Source organism: Streptopelia decaocto, assembly GCF_964273445.1.
Source record: "Streptopelia decaocto genome assembly, chromosome: 2".
In the NCBI taxonomy this organism is placed as follows: Eukaryota; Metazoa; Chordata; class Aves; order Columbiformes; family Columbidae; genus Streptopelia; species Streptopelia decaocto.
The window spans coordinates 132,725,901-132,742,430 of record NC_138655.1 but is presented as its reverse complement, the minus strand read 5'-3'; the positions used below and the strand labels follow the sequence as shown (position 1 = coordinate 132,742,430).

The window sequence follows — 16,530 nt, the reverse complement described above, 5'->3', positions numbered from 1 at the left end:
TTTCAGTTGCAGCCCTCTTGTTCAAGAACTCATGGCTGGTTTAACAACATACTGACCGAGGCGCAGAACCAGGAAAGAAAGAATGAAACAGTATCACGAAGGTCGAGTTTGGTGCACATCAGAAACACCAAACATCAGAATGGATACACCAACAGGATAGAAATAATCTTATTATTCAAATATGTAATTATGATTTACCATTACTAAGAAGATTAAGTGCAAAATGAAAAGCATGCACCCTTTCTACTTACATTTATACAAACAAAATTATAGCACTGTCCTGAAATGACGCTTTGCAGATGGCTATCGTTTTTGCTTAGAGATACTGATATAGATTCAACCTGATTAGGAAAAAAAAAGAACAATATTACTATGTCACAAATTTGACTTCACCCTTAATTATCTGCTAAAGTTTCCACCATGATGGCAGTTTGGTCATTCAAATGTTTTAAAACTGGCAGTTGTTACTGAAAATTACACAATTTTTCAGGTCATGACAGTGAAACAGAGTCCAACACCCTGCAGTTTTCTGCAAGTTTTTGCTGAACCGTTCTGGCAGGAAAAGTCACTCTGGAACTATTGGACACCAGTGCTGCTCCCAGGGCAGGATGAGGATGTTCAGCTGTGGTCAGAGATGAAAACACTGTTCATAGGATCAAGATGATCTCATGATTTTAGACCACTAATTCTGAGAAAATCTCTATAATGTTCCTATACACATTTACATTGTCTCCATGCAACTAACAAAATCAATGGAGTGTGTATGACGGACCAGGTGCACAGGTATTCTCTAAGATTCTGCATATGACAAGACTCATTTAGAATTTCTCCTGAAAAGCATTTCCTCAATGAATACTTTAAAATACTGTCTTAATCACAGACATACTTACTTTGCAAATTTTAACTGTAACAGCAGCTAAGAAATTATCTTATACTAATTAAAATAAAAAGTAGATTCTGCTACACTATCTTCTTCAGGATTGCCTTAAGTAAAACACCAAACCAGACAGTGGAGAGGGAATTTGTTCCCTAAGAGAAGATAACAATTCGAAACAAAGTAAAAAAGCTGAAAATAAGTTAAAAAAAAATCTTCATGTTGCTTCTATTAAACCAGCAAACCTCACTGTTCCATTGCTCAAATGAGCTTTATTTCTGCCCAGGAGACATATTATATGTAGCAGCAAACAGAACCAAGACACTTCTGTGTTCCCTCGAAATGTCACTTAAACCACAACCCAACAAAAGGACCATATACAACATTTTAAAAGGCTTTGAGCTGTTATCTAAAGCTGTATTTGTCTCTTTCTATAATACTCCTGGAGCCAACTTGTTGGCAAAGGAAGGTGGTTTGAAACCCAGAGGCTGATATTTATGCATTAAAGACTTTAGAAACATTTTGGGCTGAAAATGTGATAACGCAGCCCCAAATAGCTGATGTTTAGTACTTCGAGGAGATTTAAAAATAAAACAAAACAAACACAGAAGGCAAGAATTACTTAAAACACTTGAAAAGCGCAATACTCCTGGGCTGTTCTGTTTGAACTTCTGCAGAAATAAAACTAGAAACCCCCGGTATCTTCACAGCCTTGCACATACATAGATGAACAGGAGCATATCACATGCCAGAGTCTTTTCAGAAGTTAAATGGAACATGACTCAAGGGAGAAGGCCTACTTTTTTTTTTGAGATACTACAATACATGATGCTTATGTATTCTTGAGCATTTAAAAATTAATTTCATGCATCAGAGTTTTGATTTAACTTGAACAATTTGATAAAGCAGTACATTAAGCCTTTGTTTTACAGCTATATTATCCAGCAAAAATTAAATCAGATTTCCCTCTTGAAAAAGTAAGCACAGCTGCCCAACAAGAAGTGTCAACACAACATCAATTAACTAAAATTAATTCTTATTCTATTTGGCATGTTATTATCCTGTGCAAAAGTATTTTTAACTAAAATTAATATTAATCAAAGTTATCATCTACTTGGGATAGCAAAAATTACCTAAAAATACCACCTCAGTACAAAGCATTTGTCACATGATGTTGCAGTGTTTAAATAGAAAAAAGTATATGGACTTTTTTAATAACTTCTGGTCATTGTAGCAATTGATATTCAGGTAGTGTAAAGAGGCAGAGATGGTAAGCTTTTAAGAACATAAAGACAGGAATAATAAATATGCTTTCTTTAATGTTTTTCTACTTATCAGATGTCCTACGCTGAATTTCCAACTTTATTCAACATCTACTTTAATGAAATGAAACAATAATACCTGGGCAGTGGGAAACTGTACAAGTTGGTTAAATTCAAAATTTAAAAGTCACACTTAATACCAATCCAGCAGACAGACAACGCAATGATTAGGAAATTATTAAATGATGAAGGGAGTGGAGCATCTCCCTTATGAGGAAAGGCTGAGGGAGCTGGGTCTCTAGCTTGGAGAAGAGGAGACTGAGGGGTGACCTTATTAATGTTTACAGATATATAAAGGGTGAGCATCACGAGGATGGAGCCAGGCTCTTCTCAGTGACAGCCAATGATAGGACAAGGGGCAATGGGTTCTAACTGGAATACAAAAGGTTCCACTTAAATTTGAGAAGAAACTTCTTCTCAGTGAGGGTGACAGAGCCCTGGAACAGGCTGCCCAGGGAGGTTGTGGAGTCTCCTACCCTGGAGACATTCAAAACCCACCTGGACACCTTCCTGTGTAACCTCATCTAGGTGCTCCTACTCCGGCAGGGGGATTGGACTAGATGATCTTTTGAGGTCCCTTCCAATCCCTATCATTCTGTGATTCTGTGAAATTTCTACTAGTAAAACACTAGTTCATTTCCTAATCAAAACCAACCAAATACTTTTATATACTGCTTGTGGATATTTATCCAGTCACAAAAAGAACACACAACTTCATCCAGCTGATTACATTTCATTTGATAGTAGCCACTGGTCACTGAATAAGCAGAAGTACATAATTTCCAGTAACAAAGGTAAACACCTTCGACCCCAATTTAGTTTGTTTGCTTCAAAAGAAAAGGCTAAATAACAAAGGAAAGACTCAACTTATGTCTTTCACAGTAAGATATCTTCTGTAAAACACTTATTTATTAGTTATATAGTTTACATTATCGCTGATTAAAATACCTACTCTGAAAGTACTTTGCAAGCAATAACTGTTGCCTTAACCTGTTTTTATGTTTGTTTTGTTGTTTGGTTGGTTTTTGTTTTCAGAAAAGATTTTATTTTTCTTTATCTCATTTTAATTTTTAGGTCTGTTTCCCCGTTATTAGCATTATCATGTTATCGGAGTTTCTCTTGAAAATCCCCCTAATAAAATTTCTTTTGAATTTTTCTGTAAGGATTAAGGACACACCTAGAAGTTAACAAATATCCTAAAAGTAAATATGGCTGCTACTAAGACCTAGAGTGTCAAAAATATCTAAAATGGTAAAATATTGACCATACTTAGTTTAAATTTCAGATAATATGTACTCTACAGAGTGATCCCCAATTAGTGTCTTATTTGGATCGCGTACCCTCCAATTAGCCCTTTGAAAAGGCCCAGCTTCCAGTATGGTACATTTAATGTGCCTAAAATAATTATCACATGTTGTACACAAGGTTACTGTGTTTCACTTGAGAATGCCAGATATATTTTTTTCTAAGGTCTTTCAAATTCAGAAGTTCTGTACATTAATAAGCTTAAAAATTAACTCTTAGAGATTTTACAGTTTAAAAACAAGATACTCAATACATATATATTACTTTTTATAGATTTTTCAATCTAAGGGTTCATAAAATGAATGACTAGGGATGTTTCAAGGAAGACGGGGATCTTGACGGAGTTCTTTGGCAGGTGTCACTTTGGAGGTATGTTTTGAAAGCATTGAATTGAAATGTAACAATCAACGTCATTATGAGGAAAGACAACATGGATCAAAAAAGAGAAGAATGGTGCTAGAAATCATCAACTATATAAACTGCTTTAATAGAGCCATCAAAAAAATCAGTCCCGTATCAGTAGGAATCCCTTCATTTTATGGCCTCATTACACATTATTTTATTCAAATGCACCATAGATTTAAGTACCTGACCAACCCAATGGTTAACTGTTTATGCAATGTAAATTTGGCCATATGTTGAAAATTTTAAACAATTTTGATGCCAGTCTGATTTGAGGCTACTAAGTTTGGAGTCACAGTGTTGCCTGACGAAACATAATGCATTCTTTGACTTTTCTTACTGGCTTGGAAGAGTTTCTCAATGTTTAATTAAAGTGATTACATAATATCTAGATAAGTTAATGCTTAAAGAAGTGCTTGCTTTTCTAATATGGGTCATGATGTCTTCCTAGCAATTGCAGAAAAGTTTAAATGGAGAGAAAGAAGGAAAACTAACAATGGATCTGATATCAGTGAAACAGAAACACAGTTCTGCTCCATTGTTCAAGCTACTCAGACAAGAAAAGATCTTATTCAATTCTGCTAATGTTTTGCACTTGTAAATGCAGATATGTAATACATGTAAAGCATGATTTTCCACACTAAATACAATTCTTTTCAAACAAAATCTGTAAGTATGTTAAATGACATTTCTAGATATAAAATAGCAATAGTTTGCTACAGAAGAACATTCCAATGTTAACTGAGCACACAATGCAGAAGACCGGCAGACATCAATAAAACCTTTAACAGAAGTAACATCATGGGAATCAGGAAACCTTTATTTTTGAACAGCTATTCCCCATCTGTTTCTCTGGGTAGCAGAAAGAAATGATATCATCACATAAGATATAATTAAGACCAGTCAAGATTTAAGCAGTTACCAAATGTTAATCACCTTTGAGAAAACGAAAACTTTTGACTGTTCTATTAGTAGGATTAATGAAAAAGAGAGTTAAAAGCTAGTAGAAAATTCCACCAATATACTACAGCAACGGCTTTAATGAGCATGCACTATGAGTGACATGCACCCCATCTCTCTGCAAAAAGACTGATAAATTTGACTTTAGATTTGCAGCTCTGCAGAAATACAACTTACTCTTTAATTGGTTCAGACTTGAACTCAGACTTCAAAGTAACAAAAGCATTTCCTCTGTAACATATTTGTAACATTTCAGGCTTACTGAATTCATAAAATCTAAAGAAAATGGCCTCTCTGTTGTCTGGATCCAATTTCTCCTCTAATCTAATATATACATTTTAAGAGAATCTGCAAAATCCCCCCCTACAGCATAATTGTGCAGAAGATGTTCCTCTCTTGGTAACTTCCACACCTGGTGTTAATTCCTTGTAATAAATACTGCAGTGACACAGGAGGTCTCAGTTTCTGTACTCACATTATTTAGACCATTCCTTCCAGGTTGTGACAACCAGAAACATTACATTTATCATAGAGTTTACAGCCATAGAGTTGTACTTACTCTTATTTGGCTTTTCAGAGATTCATGAAGGAGAAAACCTACTTGGGCAGCAGCTTCCTTCACATCAGTAATAACACAAACTTGCTGTGAAAGGTTGTCTGTGATCAAGAAAAAAACCCCTTAGTATTTCATACAAATATAAATTAATCAAAATTACTAATCTGAGAAACATTACCTTCAGTTCACATACTGCTGTCTCCTGGCAGAATCTTTTCAACAGCTGTAAATTTAATTCTAAGATGACTTATTTCAAGGCACAGTTAATATAACTACATAATTTCTATATTTTTATATCTCAAATATAAAATTAATATTTTATATTATTTTGTACAATGTGAAAACATCACATAAGGCTTTGACATCAGAGCCTATTTAAATAAGGGTGAGAAGGCATTTGTTCAGGTCCACATTACTGACACTAGACAACAACCAAGGAAACAACTTTTTGAAAACTTCGTACCACTTACCACTTCAACAGATCATTAAATGCAAGGTCAGCAATATTGAGAAAAGCAAAAAAAACCAGGAGATAGCATAAATCCTCTTCCCAACAATTTTTACTACATGATAGCATACTACTGTCTCCTGTTCAGGGAGACAGCAGCCATAACTGTTCACCTCAATATCAAAAAGTTGCAGAGTCAAAGATTTTGGCATGGGGAACTTCTTAGATCTTTTGTTGGTGTGGGGAAAAAAAATATATAGTATTTTGTTGGTACCAAGAACAATAATTTCAAGTCATTGCCTGATCTGCTCCATAAAGCAAATATTTTTGAAAATTAAGATTTTTCTCTTGCTACTGATTACAGTTTCAAGATATAGTGAGCATTTTCCTTTCTTTAAGCAAACAAATCAAAATAATCAAAGTCTGGAACTCCCACTTCTAATTCAGGATTTTATCCGTTAGATGTTGAATCAATATGCAGACCAAAACATAAGATTTCCAATGTCTTTGGGGAAGTTATTCCACAAACCACTAGAAATTTCATATATGTAAAGTCTAATTATATTTAAAACAGACTTCAATGAAACTTCAGGGACAAAAATATACCAAACACCACCACAAAATAAATTAGTTGTGAAAGACATAAAAGAAATTATAAAAATATGGCATAACTGCTCTTCAAACAAGTCTGAATATAAAGATACATATTTGTTGCATGTGGAAAGGGTTTTTTTTAATTACATAGCACAGAATAAGTTTAATCAGATGCACTACTTAAGTAAACATCTCACTTGCTATTGTAAATTCAAAGACTTCTTCACAAAAATAGACATATAGACCCGAAAATTAATTTTAAAGCTGCTGCAGAGTTCATATTATTGGAAAGTGACTTGTGAAATTTAAACAATATTTTGTGAACAGGAAAAAGTGAATTAACCACTGAAGATCCCAGAAGATAACTATAATGATTTTATGAATCATGGGCATTTATTATGTCCAATATTTATAATGTGACAATGAAAACAGTGGTAACAGCTGGCTTTGTATTAAGTTAGCAAGAATAGGGAGGGGGGAGGAAAGAGAGAGAACAATAAACATCTGCTTATAAACCATCACAACCAGATGAAAGTGAGGATTAAAAAATTCATGGCCAGTTCTCACCCGACTGGAAATCACAGGATACCACAACTGTGGGAGAAATTATCTTACCATAGATTCACCGGGCAAAAAAAGATACTGAACAAGCATCAAAGTTGGCTTCTACTTAATACAGAATAACTTTACAGTCTAAAAAATGGGTGAATGGGAAACCATATTGATTTAATTTCTTACTAGCAGAAAGCAAACCGCTGGTAGACTGAAATCAGAGAACAAGAGCCACTTGAATTTAGTAGTATACACAGAATGCAGATACAAGGTAGACGTACAAAATAAATAAGACTAGTATATCAGATTTCAAGGACCCAGATTCTATGGAACTAAGTAATTTAACAAAGAAAGTCAAATCAGAGCTGTTACAAAAATCCACATGTGGAAGAAGGCTGTGGAATTCAAAAAGGCACCATAACTTATGCTCAAATAATTATTTTTAAAAATAGGTCAGTTATCAACAGCAAGTGTCTGAAGTAACCTCACAGGAGGCTGCCCAAAGACTGCAACTATAAAAGCTTCTCATTCCTCTCCCCAGCCCCCTTAAACTTCTACCTTCTTGTAACATCATTGAGAAGCGAGAGAAGACCACCAAAAAGTGACTAAGATTTGTACATTAAATTTAATAGAGAAGAAAGCAAAAACTGAATGAAGTGTGAAAAAAATGTATTTTTAATCTGGAGGAGGAACATAATATTATAGGTGGAAAGTCTATTAATAAAGTATGAAAAACTATATTAATTATAACACACACATTGAAAAGATGCTGCATGCTTTTAAATGATCAAGAAAATTTAATAAAGTCTGGGAAACAATAATTTATAAAATCATCATAACAAAGCAACAGTGCTGTTCTAGCTGAGGTTTAAAACCCAATTTAAGTGGCCAAAAGGATCTATATGTTAATTTAGACAGTCTGCACCTTTGCTTTCCCATGGGAAGGCAGGCTGAGTGGAGGAGCCCTCATCCCCGCAACTGCCCGTGTCCCATCTCTCACAAGCTGATGGAGCTTGTGATCCCCAAGGATCTCACGGGTGTCGTGAGACGACGTGGAGAATGCAAAATTGCCGGCAGGACCTCTTTGAGCACGACGGGCGGGCCGGCGAGAGTAATGAGTCTAATTCAATATGAATTTAACATCAATACCCTTTAATGAACTCTTAACAACACTGAATATCAATGTCCATGAGACCACGTTTTTCCAAACCTTATATACTCTATACCCAAAAGGCCATGCGGCAAGCACGGGCTACGATTGGTTACACTTGCAGTCACTCTTCCCCCACCACTATGGTGATTGGCTGCAGGGCACTGTCCACATGCACAGCGACGATGACCCTCCTGCAGCCTGGGTCGAGGGCAGACCAGCTTCTGTTTACTTCCGCATGGTCCTAGTGCACCCCAGCCACCTCAAGCCCTGGCTTGTTCACAGCATACGCCCCAAAAACTCTCCACACACGGGTTCTTGCTGACCACCAGTAAAGTTAAGTGCCTGCAGCACTTCATTCCTGGTTTTCAGAAGTCTGTTAGGTGAATTCAACAGTCATTCTGCAAAGCCATGTCATGGTCATGTCACAAGGACGTTTAATACTCAGCTACTAAAATTTTGTTTTTCATCAGAGTGCTGGGTAATGCAGGCTGGAATAGACCTCAGGAGGCCTCTAGTCCAAACTCCTGCTCAAAGCAGGATCACCCATGAGGTCTGGCCTGGTTGCTCAGCCACTTAATCCCTTGGCTCTTGAAAACCTTTGAGGACGGAGACTCCACAACTTCTCCAGACAACCTGTTCACCACTTGGTTGTCCTCGTTTCCTTTTATTGAGTTGTAACTTCCTTTGGTCAGTTTTTGCCTGTTACCTCTTGTCCTCCCACCATGCACCACTGTTCCACTTTTCTTCCCTTCTTCCATGGCATACCTTCCCCTTCATCTGCCCAAGCTTTTCTTTTGTTCTTTTTTCCCTCACTATTATATTACCTATCAAAATCTGTCTCTTGCTTTGGCTTCCTCTTCCTCTACTTAAACTTATTATTTCCCTTAAAACTACTTCTTCCCAATACACATCTCCCATTTACTCTTGGCTTCCTTCCAGCTGTACCTGATTATAGTGTAACTGCATCACATTTAATATCCACTCAGAAAGTACTTTTTGCATAAAATTAACAATAGTTGAAACTTTACAACACAACATTCTGTTAGGTTAAACATCAAATTTCTCTATCAGGAAAGAGGTAAGAATTTTCTTCATTAAAGATAAATTTAATATAGGATTTCAGAATTTGTTTCATTAAAACTCATTCTCTCTCCAGCAGGAAACTTAATTTTCAATTCTGCTGTGCCCTTCTTCGATATTGTGAAAGCCTGAGATCACATTATTATTCAGTAACACCTGTTACAGTCTTTATCCTAGGATCTCACCAAAAATTACAAATTAAAATGTGTGCATGTTTATGGCACCACCTCAGTAAAATAATGTATTAAATGTACTCTAACAAATGACTTAAAAGGTTACCCTGAAAAGCACACCACAAACAAGCAGCAATTAAAATAATACGTTTGAATAAAGATCATGAATATCATATCCTAGGGAATTAACACCATAAGAATAAAAAGGCATCTGAATGGCAAATAGATTTTAGCCTAAAGATGTAAATTTTCTCTCTTAATTGCACATATCTGTCTATACATACACTTATTTTTGTAAACATATGTTCATACTATGCCCTTCTTGGTCTGTCATTACAATTCCTACTATTTTGGAAGTACATTCTATTCATCAAAATACTTCTGAAGTTTGTAATGGATTCAAAATGGTAAATTAATTTATCAGAATTTAATTTTCAGTTTCTGCACAGCAATGGCTTGACTGCTCTGGAAACTTAGCATGGTTCTCCTTGACATTTTTACTGTCTCCCGCTAGAGATGTTTCTACCACTGTAAACACAAGAATAATGAAATAAGTACTGCCAAGCATTTAATTGATTCATGCTCAACAGAATGAGTCAAAATTGTTATTCTTATAGGTAACCAAAAATATCTACCAATTTTTTGTTTATTCATTCCACATTTCTCTGTAGCCACAAAAAAACAAAAAATCAAATTTGACACTGCCCCAACCAGTATTAGCATGTAATAAAGAGAGGAACATTTTGTGGTAGAAGCCAAGGAAGAGGGTTGTTTTCACCTGACAGTAGCTATTCCAAGGAGAACCTCCCCACCAGCCAGTCTATGTCTTTGCCTCAGAGCAGAGAAGAGCCACTGGTTAATGAGTGTGCCCATGAAAATGCAGCCAATCTCCAGCAAGATACCTGTCCTTTGATAAACAAAACTTACACTCCTTTCCTTTCCTTTCCTTTCCTTTCCTTTCCTTTCCTTTCCTTTCCTTTCCTTTCCTTTCCTTTCCTTTCCTTTCCTTTCCTTTCCTTTCCTTTCCTTTCCTTTCCTTTCCTTTCCTTTCCTTTCCTTTCCTTTCCTTTCCTTTCCTTTCCTTTCCTTTCCTTTCCTTTCCTTTCCCTTCCCTTTCCCTTCCCTTTCCCTTCCCTTTCCCTTCCCTTTCCCTTCCCTTTCCCTTCCCTTTCCCTTCCCTTTCCCTTCCCTTTCCCTTCCCTTTCCCTTCCCTCTTTTTTAATAAAAAGTCACATGGATCCTTCATATAACACAAAAATAAGAATATGACTCCCAAGAAGCATTAACAGTTTGAAGGCATTAGGATATTTTTCTTGGCACTTGCAAAACATGATTGTACCTACATCAATTGATACTTATTTAGCCAAATGTAAAGGCAAAATATCCAATCTGCAAGCGCATGCACTTGTGAAAAAGTCACTGCAGAAGAAAGGCCCTTAGGAAAAGAAAACAGGGGAGGTGAGAGAGTCAAACTCTAAGCTACAATCCTCTACTGAGAAGAACCACTTAAAGTTTGCATGTTGGAACTAGAGTTCAAAGATACCTACCCCGAGGGCAGGAGTCCTAATGGAAATTTTTTAGGATGTTTTGGATTAGCCTGATCTTAACAACATTTCTAGATGAGTCACCCTCATTGTAAGATGATGTTTTCTTACTTCAAGACTATTAAAAATAGCATGTGCCCCCTTGTCTGCATACTCTACAAGTTCGTACCTGCTAAAGAAAAGCATTAAATTTACTGTTTATAAAACAAATGATATTAGGACTCAGACTTTCAAAATACAGGTGTAAAAGAGACTTGAGGAAGTAAGCAAATTAATAAGACAAGTTTTAAGAAAACAGTCTCAAAGACAAATAACTCATTAGCCTATTTACATTAGTGAAGTGTTTCTTTGTATTGCCTTGAATATGAAAGCTACATATAAATATAAATATAAATATCTACAGTACAAAAATGTATGCATGCATGTATGTTTTTCTTACTCCCACCTGAGTCAAGTTTAGCAAGCTGAAATTTGTCAGTTATTATGTCTCATTAGGGAAGCAGTTAAAAATCTAGCTGTGCTTCTATGAAACATTTGGGACTTATTAGATATGTGGAACTACATTTGTAATATAGCAGACTACAGAAATAGTCTCATAATTAGAATCTAATGATGAATTGTACTTTTTCAGACATAATTTAATTGCCAAACATATATTACCATAATATTTTTTCTATTATTTAATTTGATTAGTTACAGAATTATTAGTTAAGACATGGACAATAGACAGAAACTTAAGAGTACCTCAAAAATAAACACGACAGCAAAATAATATGTCAGACTGAACCACAAGGAACATGTTCCTTGGCAGAACTGTTTATAGGCACAAATGTAACCTTAATATTCTAGCATAAACATTAAAGTATTTAAAAATCTGTTGAAGTTCATAATTCAAAGCAAAAACCCTGCTATTTGAAACCAAAAAGAAAAAAAGTTGGGTGAATAATTCTCATCAAAACAAATATTTTTAATATAGCTTAAATTGATTTTCTAAATAGAACAAACAGGTCAACAGAAAAGATAACTGTCATTCTCTGAAGTTGAAGGAAACCAAGTTTCAGTCACTAATAAACAGAACTGTAGATGACATGAAATTTGGAACTGTAGTCACGAAATTAAGTATGTATACTCAAATGTTCTTCATTGCTTCTGAATTCATCCAGTGATAAAATGTGCATCCCGTATAATTCATCCAGTCATAAAATGTGCATTGGATCACTTAATAATAAAGAAATCAGTTGCGAAGACTCGAACAGTACTGAGGAGCCGGTGTGAGGCCAGTGTCCTTGGTACCCTACACCCTCCCAGCCTGCACATTTAGCTCCTGGGACAGCTCCAGAGGGCCTTGGCAGCATGCAAGGCAGCACGCCAAGAGCTGGGACCTTGCAACCCAGCCTTACAGTGTCATGTGGGACTTCTTCTTCAGGCACCTACGTGTCCTAAACCTGAAGTCTGAATCCATCCAAGTGTGCGATACGGGACTGTACTTTCTAGTGCATAATGCTGCATCTCAGTCCTGCATCCTCTTCAACAACTTAACACAAAGAACCATTGTGTAGACCACCATCCCAGAGGTAACACCATTTATACCTAAAGTGATATGTAGTGTCAGGAAGAGTACCCTCTTCTCCATATAGGTAGGAGAGATTGCTGGTTGCTGTGCTCAGCAACATTACAGACAACCCAGCAGCCAGTGCCAAGCATAAGTAAAATGAGTTTTAACAAGGCAAAACACAGTAAATTCCACATGGGAAGGCACGTATTCCTGCCATAAACCTGCCTTTCTGGAGTTCCTGTCATCTCATTATCAACCTAAAGAAGGAAAAGGAAAAGGGAAGGGAAGGAAAAAGAGGAGGTAGATATCCAGAAAACCTGTCCCTGAAGACACCTCTATGGCAGAACAGTATGTGAAAATTCACAAGCATGTGGGTCTCGTGCGAGCCATGAATAGCGTATTGGCACCGTGGGGACTTCTGCTAGCCAGGTTTGTATTGCCAGACCGATCAGCACCAGCAGAAGGTCCTTCTCTCCAGAGACTGTCACTCAAACAATCACAAGAAACATTGTATGGAAACTGCCACTTTCTTGCAGGGGTTGCTTCTCCATCAGTCTCTGTGACACGCTTCCATGACACCAGCCGGTCCCTAACACAGAAGCCCATAAAGAGCAGTGAGTAGCTACCACACAGCAAAGAGCTACCTCAGTTGTGGGAGAAAACACAGAAGGGTAATGACACCACGTAGTAGGTTCTGAATTCTTGAGAAAAGCAGACACTGTGATCCAGTCAATCATTCGGCTCATAGGAAAGGCCTAACTGAGCCTACCTTGGCTTGTACGATGGTTGCCGTTCTAGAAGATAATGTGCACTTGAAGGTTTCCCATAGGCACAGCACAACACAGTGGGATATTGCTATTAAGACTACTTTTGTAAAACTAGCAACCATGAGACTGAATGATGCAACAAGGGGATACAACAGAGTAATGCTCAGTAGGTCAAAAAAAAATACACCCCCCTTAAATATACTTTAAGTGTGGCACAAACTGTGACTTACCTAACATTAATTCACATGGCTCAATGGTCCATTAAAAATAAGTCATGTTATATCAATGTGAAGATTTGAAGCCCTTTGAAGGGCACAGAATAGGTAAGGCACAATTCCCAAACCACAGACTTGGAGTACTAACAGTGTCTATTCAAAACCTCATTAGAGATAATTAATTATGTAAGATAAATCTTTTATGAGGTGTCCTAAATTGCTATGGAGGGCTCTTATTACACTGCTTGCGTAAGGAGTGAAGAATATGTAAGGCTTTCCCTTCCTGAAATCATGCAATGGAACAAAAAGCAAATCTAAACTTCAAGGAACTTAAAATACAGTTTTCCATACAGACCAGGCATAATAAAAGACTATTGTGGTTACTGAAGCAGGTATTTTGCATGCTGCCATAGTAACAGAACATTAGATAAATAAAGATCAAGTAAGGGATCAAGTAAGGCCTGATTTACAACCATGCAAGTCTTCATTTTTACTTCAAGCTACATAAATATTTACCATAACCAACAGCTGGAGAAGATTGCACTTGGTTTAGTGAAAACAAAAAGTTTGATAACATGGTGCAATACACATGTAAAATATGTATCTATGAATGGCACATAGAGAATGACTAATACAGCATTTTTGTTCCAGTTATAAAAAGGAACTTAGTGAATGTTCCCTCCATCTGAATAAGTGGCATCCCCATTTTCTACTCAGTCAGTTTTAGAAAAAAATGCTTGGAATGGATTTTATTTTTAAAATAAATTATAAGTAACCATCTTTAATGAATTACGTGATTAACGAAACCCTCATATACACAGGAACATTGAAATTAATTTGCATGAAAGCTGCAGTATTGTTTCAGGTTTATAATTTTTTGCATGAAATAATGAGTATGTGTTACACAAAATTAGCATAAACTGCTATAATTTTTTTTTAAGCGGAACACTTCAAAATACTACTTGTTTTTCTTTCAAATAAACTCTGAAGAAGAAAGGATAGCACTGATTAAAAATAATACAAGGAGTCATCTTTATAAAGATGAGAGGGCAGCAGGAGATAAACCATTTTTTCACACTGTATTTGTTTCTGATTTCCCCACAAGAAGTGTGATGACTCAGTTCCCACCTTCCAAAGAGCTGCCCTGTAATGATAGGGATATGTGGGGAAGGAGCATAAGCAAACTGGACAGCTGAGAGACAGGATGAGTGACAGGAGCAGGGCGCTGTCTCCTTCTCTAGCTACATGAAGCAACATATTTCACTTAAGTTGTCCATCTGGCTTTCTCCTTGCCCACTACAGAAGAACGTCTCTAGTAAAGGATGAGATAAACTGGAAGATGAGAAAGAACTTCTGATTTTTCTTTGAAGTTTACACATCCTCATTACATCCCGAAGGCCCTCTGAACTAAATAACTCTTAAACATTTGACTAATACTGAATGATACAGTTCAACAAATTGGCCTTTGTATTGAAAAAATAAGTACAATCTGCAGTTAAGTTCAGGGAAAATGGAAATTAAAGTGAATCTATTTGATACAGTAATGACTGAAAAATTGCCATTAAATATTAAGAACATATGTGGTAAATCAATATGAAAAATACACACGCAAAAGGAAAAGAAGATCAAAGTTTACACAGAACTACAAGTTTACTGAGACTTTTTCCAAGTTGAATATTGAATCTTTTTCTCAATATTCGACCAACATAGTCCATTCGTCAAGCTGATTCATGGCATTTACATCATTTTATGCTGTCATTACCGGCTTCAGCAAGCTTCACTGACAGAAGTGCAACAATTCTTGTTACAGCAAATATTTACAAACATTGTAACAAAACAGCACATCCCAGCCACTGAATCTGACTTCTTCATTTCCTAATTAATGTTACTACCAGAGGGATTTTTTCTTCTACAGTCTCTGCTATATATAATACTTAAAAGTACAGATAATTTTCTGTCCTGTAAAAACATACATACACAGTTAGAATTAGGAGTTCAGTGAGAACAGTGTAATGGGATCTATATTTAGACTGGAAAAAAATAACTTGATTTTTTTATAGTTTTGCACTTCTCAAAGGTTGGAAGCTTCCCTTTCTTCATTGATCTATCATTCAAGGTAAACTATTAGTTCCAATTCCTATTCATCAAGGAGATAAAATCATTGCTTAATGTTACGTTATAGTGTACCATGAAATCCATCTTATGCATACTGATTCATTCAATTAACTATTTTTGTCTTATGAGCCATTTTGCTCATATGACAACCATAATAACAATATTTGAGCTTTTAAGATTTATACGCAAACTGAATTGTTTTATCCAAGGAAAGATCACTTAAAATTAAATGAAAACTACCACTTACTTTTCCAAGAGCAGAAGAATTTCAAAAAACTGAGAAAAAAAATGCTTTGATAATCAAAAACTTATCTAGATTTAATTTCTGAAAATCTCTGAAAGAATTCTGTTTGGATTAAGTTTGTAAATATCCCACAGCTATCAAAAAAATAAGTGGACAAAATGGAGAAACTGCAAATTTTGAAAATGTTTTTCCAGTTTAAGTCAGATCACAACCCCATTTTCAAAGCTTCCCAGTAGCTTAAATAAGCTAAAAATACTGGTTTGAAAATATTAACCAAAGTAATTTCTGAGATGAAATATTCTTTTCAGTAACTCAAAAAAGCTGATGAAAAATGGCATTTATAAGCCAAGAGATACTCATATTGTCAATCACAGCTGAATTAATCATTTCTAGGAAATCAAGGACAGACAGTCTCCCTTCCAACCTCACAGCTTTGTAACAAAAAATCTGAGAATCTTAGGAATTCCCAGGCTTTCCAGATGTAGGAATGGAATGATCTGTGTTTCGGTTTGTGTCCACTGCCTGTTCTCTTTTGCTGAACATCACTGAGGAAGGGTCTGGCTCCATCTTCTTCAGTCTGCTCCATTTTGCATTTATACATATTGCTAAGATCCCCCTGAGCCTTCTCCAGGAATAACAGTCCATGTTCCACAGCAACTCCTCATATGACA

General features: G+C 36.1%; 1 protein-coding gene across 2 annotated transcripts in view; it reads right to left on the bottom strand.

Annotated features, from left to right (window-relative positions):
• Positions 1–16,530, bottom strand: part of CRPPA (CDP-L-ribitol pyrophosphorylase A) — a 127,388-nt gene that overhangs the window by 63,631 nt on the left and 47,227 nt on the right. For both annotated transcript variants that reach the window (XM_082044159.1, XM_082044158.1), the window contains exons 6-7: positions 5,423–5,520; positions 252–341 (exon numbers count right to left, since the gene is read on the bottom strand). In XM_082044159.1, coding sequence (XP_081900285.1) covers positions 252–341; positions 5,423–5,520 — 188 coding nt within the window. The remainder of the gene's footprint in view (positions 1–251; positions 342–5,422; positions 5,521–16,530) is intronic.